The 18,249-nt window shown below is 38.1% G+C and overlaps 2 protein-coding genes across 12 annotated transcripts in view; one reads left to right on the top strand and one right to left on the bottom strand.

The window, feature by feature from the left end:
* The window catches only part of CLHC1 (clathrin heavy chain linker domain containing 1), a 36,083-nt gene extending 20,258 nt beyond the window's left edge, over positions 1-15,825 (bottom strand). Inside the window, exons 1-4 of one of the 11 annotated variants that reach the window (XM_073213084.1) lie at positions 15,751-15,825; positions 9,330-9,590; positions 5,484-5,671; positions 1,045-1,178 (exon numbers count right to left, since the gene is read on the bottom strand). In XM_073213084.1, the coding sequence (XP_073069185.1) occupies positions 1,045-1,178; positions 5,484-5,671; positions 9,330-9,506 (499 nt within the window). In that variant the 5' untranslated portion in view covers positions 9,507-9,590; positions 15,751-15,825. Of the gene's footprint in view, positions 1-1,044; positions 1,179-5,483; positions 5,672-9,329; positions 9,591-15,208 lie in introns of those variants that run through there. The other 10 variants (XM_073213076.1, XM_073213083.1, XM_073213082.1 and 7 more) reach the window with 10 other exon arrangements.
* Positions 15,826-15,864: 39 nt separating this feature from the next.
* RPS27A (ribosomal protein S27a) lies at positions 15,865-18,119 on the top strand. The gene is made up of 5 exons (XM_073213131.1): positions 15,865-16,059; positions 16,506-16,560; positions 16,967-17,052; positions 17,415-17,546; positions 17,936-18,119. The coding sequence occupies exons 1-5, from the start codon at positions 16,012-16,014 to the stop codon at positions 18,083-18,085; spliced, it is 471 nt and encodes a 156-aa protein (XP_073069232.1). The 5' UTR covers positions 15,865-16,011; the 3' UTR covers positions 18,086-18,119.
* The last annotated feature ends 130 nt before the right edge of the window (positions 18,120-18,249 follow it).

Here is an 18,249-nt window from a genome sequence, read left to right as displayed (position 1 = left end):
CAGTTCTCTCTGTTCCTTCTATTCATTATTCATTACACTTACGCACACACATACACACACTTCCAATGACTTTCCTTCTTATTCAGGCCAATTGTTACCTTTAAAAGCATATCTCGGAATTCTCTCCCAGAAATCCTCTTGGATAATCCTATTTGATTTTAATATTTCCTTACCTTGAATCCTCTCAGCATTTAATCAATTCATTGGGTATTCTGTACTTATTTATATGTATCTTATATGTAGTTTACTAGTCCTAATTTTATATTTTGAGAGTGAATCTAGACCCTGCTTCTAGCGATCACATTATGGTCAGTCAAACTCAGATGAAGTCCTCTGGTATGGGGTGGCTCATTATCTCAAGACACAGCTTCTTCTATTGAAACCAAATCTGACTTCCTAAATTTCCATTTATTGATTTTGCCTCTGAATAAACACTAGTTGAAATCCTTACAAGTTTTTAATATAGTTATCTATTCTCAAAGTCTTTCTTTTCTCCAGGATGAGTATTTGCAATTCCTCTATTCACGATCACACAAAATTCTTGACATCCTAGATGAATCCCAGGATATACTTCAATCTCTTAAAAAGCAGCTTAACTGAAGATGAGGAACCAGTGAATGCTGACATCAGTATGAATCAATATTCACCAGAAATTAACACGACAGCTTTTTCATATATTATAACATGGTTCTCAAACTTTAGAATAACCTGGAGAACTTGTTAAAAACCTGACTCTTGGGCTCCACCAAACCCACCCCCACCTCAAATCCTATCCCGGGTTTCTGACCACACTTTAATGAGTCACTGCATTGTACTTTATATTATCCAGCTTGACTGGAACTCTTTTAATATTCTAGGGTTGTTTAAGTTTTCTCTTTCCCTTTGTATCCACCTAGTATCTGCCTATAGAAGTTTGTAAAGTCTGGCTGAAGTCCTTGGTACACTTGAAACATATGCAAAGCAGCATATATATATTAATTTGTGTAATAGATAATAACTAGGAAGTTGGAATTTCTCTAAAATATTTTAAACAAAACACAATACCTGGAATAGGTTTTGAAGGATCTTTGGAGAAAGTACAGTATTTTATTTCTTTCATGTCATGCTCTGCCCTAAGTTGTTTCATTTTGTCTATTTGCAATTGGATCTTTGAGGAATTATTTTCAATAATCCTCATTCTGAAAAACAGAAAGGCTTTCTTACATTTCTTTTGACTAATTTAATTATTTAATGATAACCTTTAGAGTAAACATAAGCTTTAAGTAAATCATTACTTTATTTTGGCTAAATATCATGTTTAACCATTATGGATTTAGGTGGAAGTTTATGGAACAATGCCCAGAAAAAATTTACTTGACAAGTGAGGAAAACTTTCTTCCTAGAGCATCAATAAAACCTTATAGTGACTGTGGTTCATAACCTTATTGGATATTTAAGTGTTAAACCTAATAATTAGACCACAAAGTACTATCTATTCCCTTCAGGTGAAAATTACCTTTGCAATTTAAAATTATTTTTGTAAGCAGTTGTATTCGTTTCCTGTGCCTGTTGTAATAAATTACCACAAAGTTGTGGTCAAAACAACAGAAATTTATTCTCTCATAGTTCTTGAGGCCAGAAGGGGAGAAGGCAATGTGACCAGAAAGGCCAAAATCAGTATCACCAGCCAAAATCAGTGTCAGGGCTGTGCTTCCTCTAGAAACTCTTAGGGAAGATCCAGTCCTTGCCTCCTCCAGCTGATGGAGACAGCTGGGCTTCTGGGACTGCATAACTTCAACCTCTGCCTTTGTGGTCACATTGTCTTCTCCCCTTCTGCCTGTGTTGATACTCCCTTTGCCTCTCTGATAAGAACACCAGTAATAGGAATTTGGGCCCACCTGGATAATCCAGGATAATTGCTCTATCTCAAGATCCTTAATGTAATCATATCTGCAAGGAAATTTTTTCCAAATGAGATAACATTTCCATATTCCCAGGATTGGGACCTGGTATCTTTGGGGCCTACTACAGCAATTTTGATCCTAGAATTAGTAGCATGATAGCACTTCGAGGAAAAGCTGAGTTCATCCAGAAATGGGGATCTTAAAGACCAGGTAGATAGAAACTTCTTTTAAGCATTATTTCAAGTTACATCCTAATTTGTCACTGATATTTTAACCCAGAGAGGAAATAAAAGATTAAAATAAATTAGATACATGAATATCACTGGGATATTTAAACAAGTGTCAGTAGATAATTGATGCCTGTATGTGATTATTATACAGACTTCTTGGTAACCATAGAAGCCTCAGAGTAAAAGCTTGCAGTGTTTATGAAAGAGGGACTTTGGAAACAAAATATCCTTTGGCTTTTATCAAAATAAACTTATGCTTGTGCAAGAAAGGCATGTTAAAAGTAAACACATTTTCAAAAGAATTGAAAGCAAGGACTCAGATACTTGTACATGAATGTTATAGTGGCATTATTCACAATAGCCAAGGGTAGAAACAACCCAAGTATCCAACAACAGATAAGCAGATAAACAAAATAGGGTATATACATACAATAGAATATTATTCAGACATAAAAAGGGAGTTCCAATACATGCTACAACACTGATAAGAAGGTATCCAACTTTTGCTTTTTTTTTTGGGAATACCATTGATATACAATCTTACATTGGTTTCAAATACACAACACAGTGGTTCAACAGTTACCCATATTATTAAATCCTCACTCCCACTAGTGCAGTTACTGTCAACATCAACACAGGAAGATATTACAGAATCACTGGCTACTTCTCCATGTTGTACTACCATCCCCATGACCAACTTACATTGTGATTGAGAATTTTTGTGCCCTTTTATCCCTCTCACTCTCCCCACCCACCCACCTCAACCCATGGTAACCACCAGTCACTTATCAGTGTTTCTGAGTCTACTGCAGTTTTTTTTCATTTTGTTTTTATATTCCACGAATAAATCATATGTATTTGTTTTTCTCTGCCTGGTTTATTTCACTCAGCATAATACCCTCAAGGTCCATTCATGGGGTTGCAAATGGCAGGATTTTTTTTAATGGCTGAATAATATTCCATTGTGTGTATGTACCACATCATCTTTATCCATTCATCTATTGATGGTCACTTTGGTTGCTTCCGTATCTTGGCTGTTGTAAATAATGCAGCAATAAACATAGGGGTGCAAATATCTTTTTGAATCAGGGATTTTGTTTTATTCAGGTAAATTCCTAGAAGTGGAATTATTGAGTCATATGGCATTTCTATTTCATTTTTTGTGGGACCTACATACTGCTTTCTGCAGTGGCTGCACAAATTCACATTCCTACCAACAGTGTAGGAGGATTCCTTTTCCTCCACATCCTTACCAACACTTGTCTTTTTTGGGTAGTGGCCCTTTTAACTGGCGTGAGGTGGTATCTTATTGCTGTTTTGATTTCCATTTCCCTGATGATTAGCAATGTGGAGCACACTGGCCATCTGTATTTCTTCTTTGGAGAAATGTCTGTTCAGGTCTTCTGCCCATTTTTTAGTTGGGTTATTTGTTTTTGGTATTGAAGCATATGAACTCTTCATATATTTGGATATTAGCCCCTTATCGGATAAACCGTTTATAAATACATTCTTCCATACTGTAGGTTATCATTTTGCTCTGCTGCTAGTGTCCTTCGCTGTACAGATTTTTAGTTTGATGTAGTCCCATGTATTCATTTTTTGTTTCCCTTGCCTGGGGAGATGTGTCCAGGAAAAAATTGTTCATACTTATGTTCAAGAGATTTTAACTTGTTTTCTTCTAAGAGTTTTATGATTTCAAGTCTTACATGTAGGTCTTTAATTTATTTTTAGTTTACTTTAGTGTATGGAGTTAGACACTAATCCAGTTTCATTCTCTTGCATGTAGCTGTCTAGTTTTCCCAACACCAGTTATTGAAGAGGCTCTTTTCCTATGTATGTTCAGGGCTACTTTATCATATATTGACTACATATGTGTGGATTTATATCTGGGCTCTCTATCCTGTTCCACTGATCTATGGATCTGTTCTTATGAAAGTACCATACTGTTTTGATTACTGTAGCTTTGCAGTATAGCTTGAAGTCAGGGAGTATAATAGCACCAGCTTTACTCTTCTTTCTCAGGAACACTTTGGCTCTTCAGGGTCTTTTGTGGTTCCATATGAATTTTAGGGTTATTTGCTCTAGTTCATTGAAAAATGCCATTGATATTTTGATTGTTGCTCCTTTCTATAGCTACCTTCATGTTCTCCTTGACAGTGTCACTATGATAAATCTAGTTTATTATTTACAATGCTTGGAATTCTTTGGGATTCTTAATCTGCGAATTGGTATCTTTCAACAGTTCTAGAAAATTCTCAGCCATTCTCCCCTCAAATATTATCTTGGTCCTATATTTTCTTCATTTTTAGAGTTGTAATTAAACATATTATGATTTTCTCACTCTATCCCCTATATATTTTTTAATAATATCTCCAAGATACAGTTCATTGGCATTAAATTTCTCCCTTGTAAAGTCTAAAATTCTGTGAATTTTAGTATATTCAGAGATACACAACCACTACCACTTGTAGTTTCAGAACATTTCATCACTTCAAAAATTTGCCCCATACCCATTAACAGTCTTCTGAGCAGAAGGCAGTTTTCTATGCAGTCTCTAATGGTGGGGCAGTTGACCTCTGGTTTGTTCTACAAAGGCATAGCCCTTTATCATCCCAGCTTTGCATGTGGAGGATTTCCCAGTAGACTACAGCCTTTGGACAGATCTTGGGTTCTGTCTCTTATTCCCCTATGCCACAGTAAAAACTAAAGCTTATCCTCACTAGTTTTATTAAATGCTCCTGTGGCAAAAGAAGCATTAGTGCTCCTCTTGTTACAGTTTTGCTCTAATAATCTCTTACTATGTTGTCAGCTTTCTGTTGCTTTTGTAAAGATTTTAAAAATCTTTTTTATGTTGCATTGTTCCCCTACAGGAACCTCTATCTAGACAGCTGTATTAGCAGAAATGGAGGTCAAACTGCATAATTGTCCAAGTTTATTTGAAATTATCTATAAAAATATTTATACATCATTTATCATATGGAACACTAAAAATCTGAGACTACTCAAGAGTAAGCATTTAATCCTCTCCCAGTAGGTTACTTACCTTTGTGCATCCCAGGATTAAGTGCTCTAATTCAGATGGTAATCATGAAATTGTACTATCAAATCTTCCATGCAAGAAATTACCTAGAGCAATTATCTGCATTCCTCATTTAGTGATACTACAATATGCCTCCAATTATCTTTGGAAATATTATAAAATTCTCAAGCAGAATTAATAATTTCAAGTTGGTAGCAAGAGTAACATCAAAACCTGGCTTTAAAAAATTGAAATTAAAATAGACTGAGAACCACTGGTTGTAGATACACTGACTAGTTAATATAACCAAGTAACAATTATCACCTTTGAGCTACTTACTAATATACTTACTTTGCTTCAAGTTGGATTGTTCTTTTCCTGTGATATACCAATGCTGTGGGCTCTGCTGCCAAAATTTTAAGTTTGCCATGAAGATTAAATGCAGTTCTTTGGCCTTTCTTTATTGTCTCAATAAAAGCATCATATTCTTTTTTGATTGAAGTAAGAATGGATTTGTATGCAGTGACATACTCTATTACCTGAAATATGATTTTTCTGCCTATGGTACTGAATATTTTTATAGACTATGGATCAAAAACCTTGCAAATATCTTTAGAGATTATTTTTAAATTAAACATGAGCAATTAGAAGTCTGAAAATTTACAGATTTGAGCACTTAGCAAGATCAAGTATGACTGGGTAAGAAAGACAATATTCACTGAATACACAGACTTTGTTAATCATTATAATACTGTGAGCTTAAATATGAAAGAAAAAAAAGGGACCATATTTTTGCTTTACTTGGGTATAAACACTTATGTTAGTTAAAACCAATACCAGGTCTAATTATCCTAATTTTAGATCTTGTGAATTACATATCATCCCTTACTACCTTCAAATCTAATCTTCATTTAGACCTTGAAATCCTAGATTCCCTTCACCTTCCTATTTTTCTAATCTATCAGTTCCTAATGGCTGATGAGTACTCTCGATTCCCAAATTGCATTTCTATCTCCAAGATGTCTGGTGCAAGGGTAGAAAACCCCTGATTACTATATGGTTTCCAATGGGTTTAAGTACAGAATATCTCTGGAAAGATAATGGAAGAAAATAGAAATAGTGGGTGACTTCAGGGGAAAGGGGAAGCAGGGTCTGAGATAAGAAGGACCTGACTTTATTGGTTCCCTTTCCTTCCTCCCTTCTTTTCTTCCATATCAATCTTTTGTTTGCATTACCTATACAAAATCAAATAATTAAGAAACATTTTAAATAAGTTAAAAAACAAAAGAGTTATAAAAGTTTAGACCTGGTTTCCAAATTCTGCTCATGAGGATTTCAGAGGGGATCAAAGTATGCAAGGAATAGAAAATCTGTAATTTTCTCTGAAAGCTATAGTTATACTTTCTACCCCCATTCCATCTGTAGTGTCTGGTATCCCTCACTGGTTTTCTCTTACCTAGACAATATCTAAAAAATATTGTCCAGGAATACATCTGGTCTATCAAGAAATGGTATAAGGAGATTATTGAGTAATGTCAAGATGGCAAGTACCAGAAGGTATCTGAGAGATATCGGTTGTCTTTCTGACTGTACTACCTGTCTACCCAAATCAGAGGTCTACAACTCAGGAACCTTTAATAAAATAGAGACCATTAATCTGTGGTCTCCCAAATTACACACTCCACTGTTTCTGGCCATCCTCCACTCCACATGCCTCTGTAATGTGTTGCAACAACCCATCACAACTCAGATATGTCAATGGATAAAAAATAAATTTGTATTGACACCATGATCAGCTCCCATATCTGTTTGCTAGAAGAAACAGATTTCAGAACACTCATGGGAACCTCTGACAATGCACAGAAAATGCATTAAAAGAGGCGAACTGTCATGCCACACATAAAATAAAGTTTTGTTTGACCCACAAAATGTATGAAAATTTAGAAAATTTCATAAGAAAACATACTTCTAGCTTCTCTTGAACAAAACTCTGAAAATCTACTAACCTGGGACCCCCATTCTGGTAATGGCAGTAATCAGCTGGAGCTGTAGATTGTATTGGTTCATTATTTTACCATAGTCCTCATGATTCCTTATTCTTTTACAGCCAGCCCACTCTTTTATATGACCTTCCTGGCCTCTGTATTAAGGCTTCCATTAAACCCAAGAAAACCAGAGATATACTTACTGGTACAGGAATCTGAGGGAGAAGAGGAATGGCATACATTTTATCTCCATTCCTATATATGGATCTAGACTATTTGTGCAACATGGCACCAGGAACACAAAAGGCCAGCCACTTTCCAGAGCCTAGTTGCCTCCATAATTCACTCATTTCTATAGAAGGTCACTCTCTCTAAGCTTTGGTCTTTTTGCTTACTAAGTTCTTGGCTCTCTCTACAACCTACCCTCAACTTTTGTCAAATGAGTCTCAGGTCCTCCTTGCTTTGATTCAGGCATGGTTCTCCAGGTCAAATCCTCTATCTTTGATTTTAAACAGAATTTGGTATTTGTTCTCTGGTTCCTAGTATTCAGAGAAACAAGCTGATACTCTCATCTTTTGCCTAAGTAGATGTTTCCAAGAGGGAAGGTCATGATTATAGAAGACAGTGCTTAATAGTTTATTACAATCAAATGTGCTGGAATAACATGAAAATGAAAAGCAGATTATTTATTGAGACGCTAGAAGGAAAGTTTCTCTAAGTACCAAATGATTCCTATTTCAGATCCCCTCTGAAAAATAGGATTCTTTACAGTGTACATTCATACATCTTATTTGCATAATGTACAAACAGTCTACAAGGAAATCTTGGGAAATAGGGAGAAAAGTACTATAGATGTAGATATTATCTTTTATTTAATCCCATTTCTTTTCTCAAAAGAATTAAATTTACCACCGCCCCCAAAATGAATTCAATATAACTATACTAATTTAAAGCAGATAGCTCTTTATATAATAAAATGTCTGATAAGTATTAGTATTTGGAATGCAAAGAGAAGTATGTCAGTTATGGTAACTCTCCTTTGTTGATTTCATACGAGAATGTCAGTATGATTCTTGATATTTATGAAACCTATTCAAAACATCACCTTTAAATATTCATCTAATAACATTCCTTAATGACTAAAATACCAAAAGCAGTATCACTTATCATTATGTATAAAATAAAGCTAACCTGTCAATGTACCAATTCTAAAAGATTTTCTAGAGGACTTAAAAGGAAGAAAATACTCTGGTTTCTCAATTTTACATTCTTAGGGATTTGCATCAAATTTCTTAATTCCACTGGTAGGTATATGTGCTTACTTTGTACTTACTTTTCCTTAGAGAAAGGCACTACGTTTTTACTTAGGCAAGAAATAAAACATATTCTGGGTAATGTTTAAAAGTTAAAGAAAAGACTGAATTCTTATTCGCCTGTGGCTGTTTTACTCAGAGAACAATAGTTTACAGAAGTCACTCAGAGACCAATAGTTTACAGAAGTCTTCAGGTAAGAAATTATTTCTTCTAGGTAAGGAGGAAGGCATACTGATTCCAACTGTTTACTATCACTTACTTTGTGGGGTGTAAGTAAAAAAAAATAGGATTGGTGGGCAAACTAAAATTGTTTATTGTTTATAAGAAAAAACAGGTATTTCTAAAACCTTGAAAAGCAAAATCAAATGTTATGTAAAGCCTTAACATTTTCTAATATGATTTCCACATTTCCAATGTTCAGTGTAGTCAAACCCCTTGTTTACCATGTTTACCATGCCTACCTATACCTCTAATCTGCAAGGGGGTCTCAATTTAATATGTTAGATGAAATCTAAACAAAGACTTCAATGCTACCATAAACAAACCCAAAACAACAAGAACTATTAGGTTCCTGCTGGCAGCCAAATTCTTAACCAATCAGCTAATACTTTCAGATAGATGGTCAAAATGATGTTAGAGGGCACAGCAAGGTTGTTGCTCAAAAACTGACCGCCTACTTAAGCTAAAACAATTGAAACACTCACTAACTATATAGTAATATAAATCCAGCATTGCATTTTTCCCTATCAGTCCTTTCCAACAAATTGAATAAACCTCAAAACCGACAAGTGGAATGTAGTCAGACAAGCAGTGGTGTTACTAAGGCAGGAATATTGGTGGTCAAGATAGACCATTTCTACCACATGAAAACTCCATTGTTTTAAGAGCATTATGATACCTTATCAAAAACATTTCGGTATATGATGTAATATTCATCAGCAGGTCCTTCCTCATTACAGCCCACTTTTTCAGTTTCTGTAATTATGTATTTGTGCATACTTTCCAAAAATTCTTTGTCACTTTTACTAATGATAGGAGGGATAACTGCATATTTATTTATTTCTTGGACTGACATTTCTCACAATCTGCACACTGGTTCACCAGAGAGAAGTTAAGTCTTGACTTGCTTTTGCAAAAAGGCTAAAACCGTGATAAAAACCTGAAAGAAAAAAAGACCATCAATTAAACTAAAGGTTAGAATAAACCAAATCAAATATTGATCTAAACTATATATATTTGTTTCAGGAAAAAGAATGTCCCATGGATACCTGAGATAAATATTTCAACCTATGAATTAAAAGGTCTTGTCTATACTTCCATGTACTATTCCTCTGGCATAGAAATTACCAAACACCAGCCAATAAAGAGCCCTTTTCTTATGAACCAAACATATGTGTCATATAATTAGATGGTTTCTTATGTTTAACTCAACTCTTTCTAGCAGAAGTCTTAGCATTTCATTCGTTTCATGTGAGAAAACTAGTTTGGAAGCCCCTTGATCACAGACAAGGTCAAATGCTTCTCTATCCACATGCCCACCTGGCCCAGTCACAGTTGTTCAGCAGACAATAGCTGTATTATGATTCAAAAATTTATTTTTATGATAAACTTTATTATAATTATTGTCTTTAATATGAACACACTAACTGAAAAGTAAGATGTCAGGACTTCTGCTAAAAATCTATCCATCGATGATGTCAAAGATAACAGACTGCCTTTCTAAATACAGTTATCAAGCAGCTACATTCCAGTGCTTTTTCGAAAGAATTGTTATCCAATTAGAGTTGGATATGGAAGTTTGTTCCTGGCATCTGTTCACATTTACATTTAACAGAACCTCTAGCTTGCTTAAAAGTATCTGGCAAGACAAAACATTTAAAACTCCCTCCTCACCCCATTACAGAAGTATATACTCAAGGGCATCACAATACAATACTTGGAAAATACAAGCCAAAGAAAATTCATGAAATACCAAAAATGATCCAGAATCCCACCACCCAAAGACAATGACTATTTAATTTTTGGCATTTCTCCTCCCAATTATTATAATTATAAATTTTATAAAAATTTTGTAATAAAAATTAGGGTCACTCTGTATATTGTTTTGTATGATCATTTTGTCATTTAATACTTTAAAAGCACTTTTCCATGTTAAAAAGTTTTCAAAAACATGACTTCTAATGATTGCATAGTATTTCATGGTATGATACACCATAATTTATTTAACCATTCCCTCTCTATTGGGCATTTTCACTATAAATAATGCTGTGATGAATAAATGTCTAAATAAATTTTACTTTATTTAGCAATATAATTAATATCTGGTTATCTGAAATAACACTTATGGCCTATAAATACAGCCCATAAGCCATACAGAGGAGGAGGAAGACACCAAAATAATTTCAAAATTTTAAAGACCTAATTTATCTTATGTTGATGAACTAGACAATGAAAAATCAACTTATAAATGAACATATAAAGTAGTTCCAACAAGGTAATAACCTACAAATGGATCAACAGTTTTCCCAAATGAGAAATCAGTTTCCTTGTTCATTCATTTAATCTATTACTTATTGAATGCTCAGTGATGGGAATTGTTTTAAGCTAGAGATTCAACAATAAATTAGATAAAGCCCCTGGCAACTTGGAGCTTACAGTCTGGTAGGGGAGACTGACTATAAAATAGTATAATTTCAGACAGTAAAAGAAAACAGTCAGAGGAGGAAGGAATGGGTGTGATCTCTGGGGAGAGGGTGGTCACTTCTGAACACCTTTGGCTTCCTATTACCTTTAGGAATATAAAATCCGAGTTCCTTTACTTCACCTATGAATGACCTATATATAAGAACTAGGGACTCTTTTTCTATGACCAAATGTAGCCTTTTCATGCCCATCCTCCTCATAACTCACATCCTCACTACCCTGAACTTGCTGTCTTACCCGAAGGTCTTGCTTCTCTCCACATCCCTGCATTCCCTACCCCCATTCTCACCACTCCCCTCCCCACCAAGACTCATATGTTCTACCACTCTCATTCACTTGACTTTTACTCATTTTTCAGACCTCAGCGTTTCCCTCCAGGAAGGCTGCCCTGGGTTCCCTTATATTTGGCCAAGTGCCACTTCTATGTTCTCTTATGGTACTGTGAACATCCTCTATCATGGTATTATCACTCAGCTGCATGGTGTTAAAGAATTTCTGTTTATATTCTTTGTCTCTCTCAGTAGGTTCTAAGGTTGACAAGATCAGGAACCAAATTATTTTCATTTTCCATTATCTTTCCCCACTTATATGCATTCCAGTGCATAATACAGTTTCTAGCAGAGTACATACTCAAAAAAAATATTTGCTTAATAATCAATAACCCCTGAACAATATTTGGTCTTCTCAGAAGAGATGCATTACAGTGCTCTCAAACCAGAACACAGCTAAAATGACTGTTCCTTAGCATCTACAGAATGCCACCAAGTTACATAAATCAACTAGATTACCCTTTACTCAGTCATTCATATTAGAGGGATACAGAGAAAAATCACAATGGTTCCCAGCCAAGTCTATTGTCTAGTTAAATAAGCCATTGCTAGAGCAGACAAGGCAGTGGTATAGAGGTGGGCACAAAAGGCTACAAAAGCGCAGAGGGGCATCTCACTAGTCTGTGGGAGAGGGCAGGGGAAGCATCCCGGGTAATGCTTAAGTTGTGCTGCATTTATTTTATTCATTAGGTATTTGGGGGGCATCTGTTTGCCACTATTCTAGACACTAGAGATGTAACACTGAACAAAACAAAGTCCCTAACCTCCCAAGGGTTATGTTCAAGTACACACAACAAACAAGGAAAAATACAGTATGACATTTGGAGATTCTTTAGGAGAAAAATAAGACAGGGAATGGGGGAGAGTAAGAAAGGTGAGAGGGTGCTATTTTATATAAGGCATTAAGTCAAAGAGGAAAGCCCTCACTGATAAGGTGACATTCCAGCAATATGAAAATAATGTCATAGGATTCCTGGGAGAAGAGTGGTTGAGGCAGAGGGAGCAGCAAGTTCACAGGCCTCAAGGCAGAACAGCATGTCTGAAGAGTAGCAAAAAGTGCAGTGGGGCTAGAAGACAACCAGAAAGCGAGAGAAGAATGAGGTCAGAAAGGTAGCTGCCAGATCATGTAAGATATAAGGACTTAAAGGCAGGACTACTACTAGCCCATTGGGCAGGTTACGGCAGGTTAGAAAAAAGTGCCTCTTTCTCTGGGCAGACTTGGAAGGAGGAGCAATGAGCTGAAGTGTGGCCTCAGTATTCCCGTGTTGGAACAACAGCCTCACTTACAGGCACTAGGCTTAACTATGAATGAGATAGAAGCCATTAAAGGGCTGTGTGTAAAGGAGTGACAGCTGACTTACATTTTTAAAGAATTGCTCTTGCTGCTCTGTGGAAATAAAGGCAAGATTTGCTGAGGATTAGATGTGGGTATGAGAGAGCAGTCAAGGATGACCATAAAGTTTTTAGCCTTAGTAACTGGAAAGATGGGAGATGGGAAAGGCAATTCCATGAGATCAGGAGTTTGGAGGTTGCCTATCAAGTTGTTGAGTACACAGCTAGATATGTGAAGCTGGAGCTCAGGTGGGTAGTCTGAGGTAAAGTATGTAAGTCATCTGCACATAAATGGTACACAAAAGTTATAAGATAGAATGAAAATTACCTGGAAAACATAAACAAAGCAGAGGTCCAAGTATTGGACCTTGGGGATGCTCCAAAGTTTAGAGGTCTGGTAGATCAAGAGGAAGAAGTATTAAGAGCCTGGAAAAGAGTGTCCAGGGAGGTAGAAGTGAGAAGTGTAAACTGAAGTCTGGTGAAGAAAGTGTTTATGAGAAGAAAGTGATCAATTGTGTCAAAGGTTGCTGACAGATTGTGGGTAAAATTGCAATATTTTCAGAATCTCTTGTTTGGCCTTAGTGCATAGCCACATCAATAGGTGTTTCCAAGGGGTGGAGCAAAGTAGTCTATTTCCATATCAATAGGTGATTACAGGGCAGCAACGGTTTGGATAAAGTGAAGGTTCCTATGGCCAAGATTCTCACCTGGCCCTGGTTGGCTGGCTCACTACTCACATGTGGGCAGTACATTGTTATTGACTCTATATAAAGAGCTCCACCCAGTGCTCTGGGCGACAAGGTGGCACGGCTGCAAGGCTGCAGGAGAGCAAAGATGAGACTGGAGTGGTGGCAGCACCAAGGTCAGAGACTGACATCGTTGTGGGGGCAGAGGCCCAGAGGCGGAAACTGGCTTGCTGCATGCAGACTCTCTGAGTGGACAGGATTCTAGTGACTGACCTGCCACTGTGGGAATAAAGTTGGGTATAAACCCTTTCACCCCAAGAATGTTCCATTGTCATTTCTTCGGTCTTGTTGAATCCATAGTGAACTTGTCCGGGGCTGAAACTCACTGGCAAGGCAAATGGTATATCTGGACCAGAGAGGTTGGATGTGTCCCTTTTTTGCAGCCGGGTGATGAGAGACATGGGTAAGCAGAAGTGGACAACTGCTTGTGAGCAATAAACAGTTTCTCCCACTTTATTTCTCCCTTTGACAAATTTCGGTTTGAAAGGTAATTTGCCCCAGGTTGGGAAAAAGATTTTCCCCCTGTAGTTAACACAAATCAAGTACTAAATAACTACTAAATCTAGCACAAGTGCTATTTAACTGATACATTTGGTGGGGACAAAGCTTGACAGAGGTAGGTTCAAGTCAATAGAAAGGGAAGGATTGGTGACAATGCATATAGACAACTCCTTCAAGGAGTTTGATTGTAAAGGTGACTAGTAGGCAGATTATGGGAGGAAAAGTATTCCTGGAAAAGAAATGGATTCTTCAGAAGGGCCAAAGCATGAGATAGCATAACTCAGAAACTTCCATTAGCTCAGTTATTAAAGTGTAAAGCAAGTAATAGGTTGGCAGGTTAGGCTGTAAGAGAGGCAGAGGCTGACTATCATACTAAGGAACTTGGATTTTATCTTGAAGGTGAAGTAGAATACAGGAGACCCTGAACAACACGGTTATGGGCGCCAATCCCAACACAGTCAGATATCTGGGTGTAATTTCTGACTTCCCTAAAACTTAACTAGTAGTAGCCTATTGGTGACCAGAAGGTCAATTAACACATATTTTGTCTTCGTGTTACAACAAAGTAATCTTACAATAAGGTAGTGAAAAAAAAGGTTTTTCACCAAGGTCCCCCAAAATTTCCAATATCAAAATCTACTCGTAAGTGTACCCCCAAAGTTCAAATTCTTGTTGTTCAAGGGTCAACTGTAATAACATAATTATTTTTAATTTTTAGAATATTTTGGAAGCAAAAGTGAAGGTGGGTTGGAAAAAGAAAGATACAAATTAGATACTGAACCTTTCCAGAAGAAAATTAAGGAGTGCCTAAATCTGAGAATGGTGATGCTGAGTGGAGAGCACAGACAGATAAACAGAGGAGACATTAGGAGGGTACATTATACAGGATTCCGTCGTTTGTGCAGAGGAGAAAGGCCAGAGAGGGAGGGCGCAACTTGCTTCTAACGGTCCGAGTTCACCACCACTCCCAACGTCCAAACTTGTAAATTCTACAGCCAAATAAACATTCCACCACTCTTTCCCGTATGGATTCATTTTAAAATCTGAAAACAGATTTTCAACACCAAGCTCAGAACCTTCCTTAGGCTAGGAGAAACTCGAGGGTTGATGGCAAGAAGAGGCCACAGGGCGAGAAAAGGAGGAATCAAAGGTTTTGAAGGTACCACCTTTTTTTTTCAGTTTGCCTTGTTGCTACGGGAATTTCCTACTCTCGGAAGCCCACCGAGCGTCGGGTGGTAGACCGCAGGAGCTCCGCCCCTCGCTGTCTAGGTACACGAGAGAACCTAGTCCCGTCTTCTGCCCCGTAACTTCCTCCTATCATTTCCGACCCGTTTCTACCTTCCTCGAAGCCATTACGCCGCTTCAGCCTTCCTCCCTCCTCACCTCAATCCCTTCCTCCAAACTCCGGCTCCTGTGCTTGGAGACAGTAACTAGGGAACCGGAGGCCCGGAACTGCATCTTGGGACAAGTAGTCCCGGCTAAGGAAAGCAGCGGAAAACTACCATGCCCAGAAGACGCTTCCATTTCTTCCCTTTTCCTGGGTGAGGCGCCCCTCAACCACACCGCCTTTTAAAGACCCTTTTAGCCACGTTGACTGTATGGGGCAAGTCTTTTAAATACATTTTTAAGTTGTAAGTCTACTACCTCAAGAGCATTCTGCAGGTTAAAGTGAGAAGCCCGGGTTAGAGAGAAGAGAAAGGAGGCTCACGACTGGGTCTGGCATGCAGCTGGACAGCCGCTGTGGGGACCGCCAGGCATCGGCATGGCCGCCTGGGAGGCGGGGCCTCGGGCGAGGGCGCGGGGAAACCCTGTGGGCCTGCGCAGCGCTCTTCCTTTCCGAGCCGCCATCTGCGGTGAGTGTGTTCACCGAGGCCGCGTGCCGTTTGGCGGCGCGTCCGTCTCCTCATCCGTGTCCTTAGGTCTAACCGGACCTTGCTTTTTCCTCAACCTCAGGTGGGGCGCCGCCAAGATGCAGATTTTCGTGAAAACCCTCACAGGGAAGACCATCACTCTCGAGGTACCAGCCAGGGGGTTTGAGGAGGCCAAGGCCTGAGTGAGGGCCTGAGGTGGATTTCGGGTCCGGCTCTGCTTGCGGTCTTGGAAAGTGCCTCTGAGTCTGCCATCTGAAACCTTGCCCGAAGCTGGGCTTTGTTTGCCGAGCGGGTCCTACGGCCGGTTCCCGATGCCCGAAGCCAGGGCTTGGGCCTCCGGTGGTTCCGGCCGGGTAGCCGGTGCAGGGGGGCCAGCGGCCGCGAAGCGCTGCTCCCCGCCGGGCGGACGCGAGCACGCGCGCCGGCCCCGAGCGGGTGAGGACGTGCTCCCCAGCTCAGCCACGAGAGGTTGCCTGCCCGCCGGCTGAGTGATCGGCTCTGGTGGGTGGGCTTCAGTGGTGACTTCCAAATTGAAGTGAGTGTTCTAGTTTCTCAGTGTGTTACCAGCGCATTTTCTTTTTAAAACTTTTAGGTTGAACCTTCGGATACAATAGAAAATGTAAAGGCCAAGATCCAGGATAAGGAAGGCAAGTAATATTTTCGAGTTCAGAAAATTCATTTATAGACGGTCCACCCTTATGTAAATAACCTCGTATCTGCTCTTTGTGGGGTGGGCACGGTTCTCACAGACAGAATTAATTTATTTGAGTAACACGAGACAAAGAAAAACGTTTATGAGCGTGGAGCTAAGCTGTGCGTTTCAAATGTGTGAATTTGTTCAGTTATTATCAACACCTGTTTCTTCATCAAAATGAAAACTAACAGATATTAAGTGTTCTTGATATTAAGGTTAAATACATAAACATTTAAAACTACACCTAACCTGTAGAAAGAACTCAGTAACAACTATTAGTACTATTTGTTTGTTTCCGGGTTACTTTGTAAATCTCCAGCAGATAAACTTGTTCTGCTGCCCTTGTTTGTTTTCACTAGGAATTCCTCCTGATCAGCAAAGACTGATCTTTGCTGGCAAACAGCTGGAAGATGGACGTACTTTGTCTGACTACAATATTCAAAAGGTCTGTTTGGAAGAAAGAGCGTTTTAAATAAAAGTATTTTGGAAACGTTGACCAATATGCAAAAGTGGGGGAAATAGTATTAGATAAGCAACATATTCCCAGGTGACTCCTACACAAACTTTTGAGAAACAGTTTCTCACATTCTAGATTTTGCAGAGTGCATCCGCTGGTGTAATTTGATGTGTTCTTTAATCTCTCTGTAAAATAGTAATTAAGAGTCAGACTACCCCCAAGGTTCTATTTATGTAATTGTATATTTCCTATCACATCCAATTATAAGATACCTGATGCTACTTATCAGTTCTTACTGAAGTGTAAGCTTAATCATTTTTAAAGCCTGCTTGTTCCTCTTACATTAATAGGAGTCCACTCTTCATCTTGTACTGAGACTTCGTGGTGGTGCTAAGAAAAGAAAGAAGAAGTCTTACACCACTCCCAAAAAGAATAAACATAAGAGAAAGAAGGTTAAGCTGGCTGTTCTGAAATATTATAAGGTGAACCTGCATGTTAAAATTTTTACATATAATGTTTTATTTGCATCTCTGGTTTCACACTCTCTTCAATATAGACGTTTTGCTCTTTTCCTCCCTGCTTAATTAGTATTTGAACAAGTTTTATATAATGGGGTTCCCTTATAACTGGTTCCAGCTAAGGTTCTGATTTTGAAGTCAGATCTGAGTTTCAGGTCTTAGCTCCATCCACCGCTTTAATGAACTCTGAACTTTTTTTGTTACAGTAATTACTTGTAAGGCTTTGGGGTGCTTTGGTTTAGAAGTATTAAAAATTACCAGTGTTGTGTGAATAAAATGTTAAAACATTTTGAGTTACTTAGATTGCAGGATGTCTTGTAAAATTATCTTAACAGCAGGTTTGTTCTTTTTAGGTGGATGAGAATGGCAAAATAAGTCGTCTTCGCCGGGAGTGCCCTTCAGATGAATGTGGTGCTGGAGTTTTTATGGCCAGCCACTTTGACAGACATTATTGTGGCAAATGTTGTCTAACCTATTGCTTCAACAAACCGGAAGACAAATAATTATATATGGGTTAATAAAAGACATGAACTAACATTAATTGTTGGAGTGGCTTTTATCATTAAATTGATCACTTTTAATAAACACTCTAAACTTTGGCAGGAGAATTCTATTTAATACCAGCTGTCTAGATATAAACCAGTTTTGTGTTTGATATTTACATCAG

This window comes from Manis javanica, chromosome 1 (assembly GCF_040802235.1).
Source record: "Manis javanica isolate MJ-LG chromosome 1, MJ_LKY, whole genome shotgun sequence".
Lineage (NCBI taxonomy): Eukaryota > Metazoa > Chordata > Mammalia > Pholidota > Manidae > Manis > Manis javanica.
This window is presented reverse-complemented; position numbering and strand designations above follow the sequence as displayed.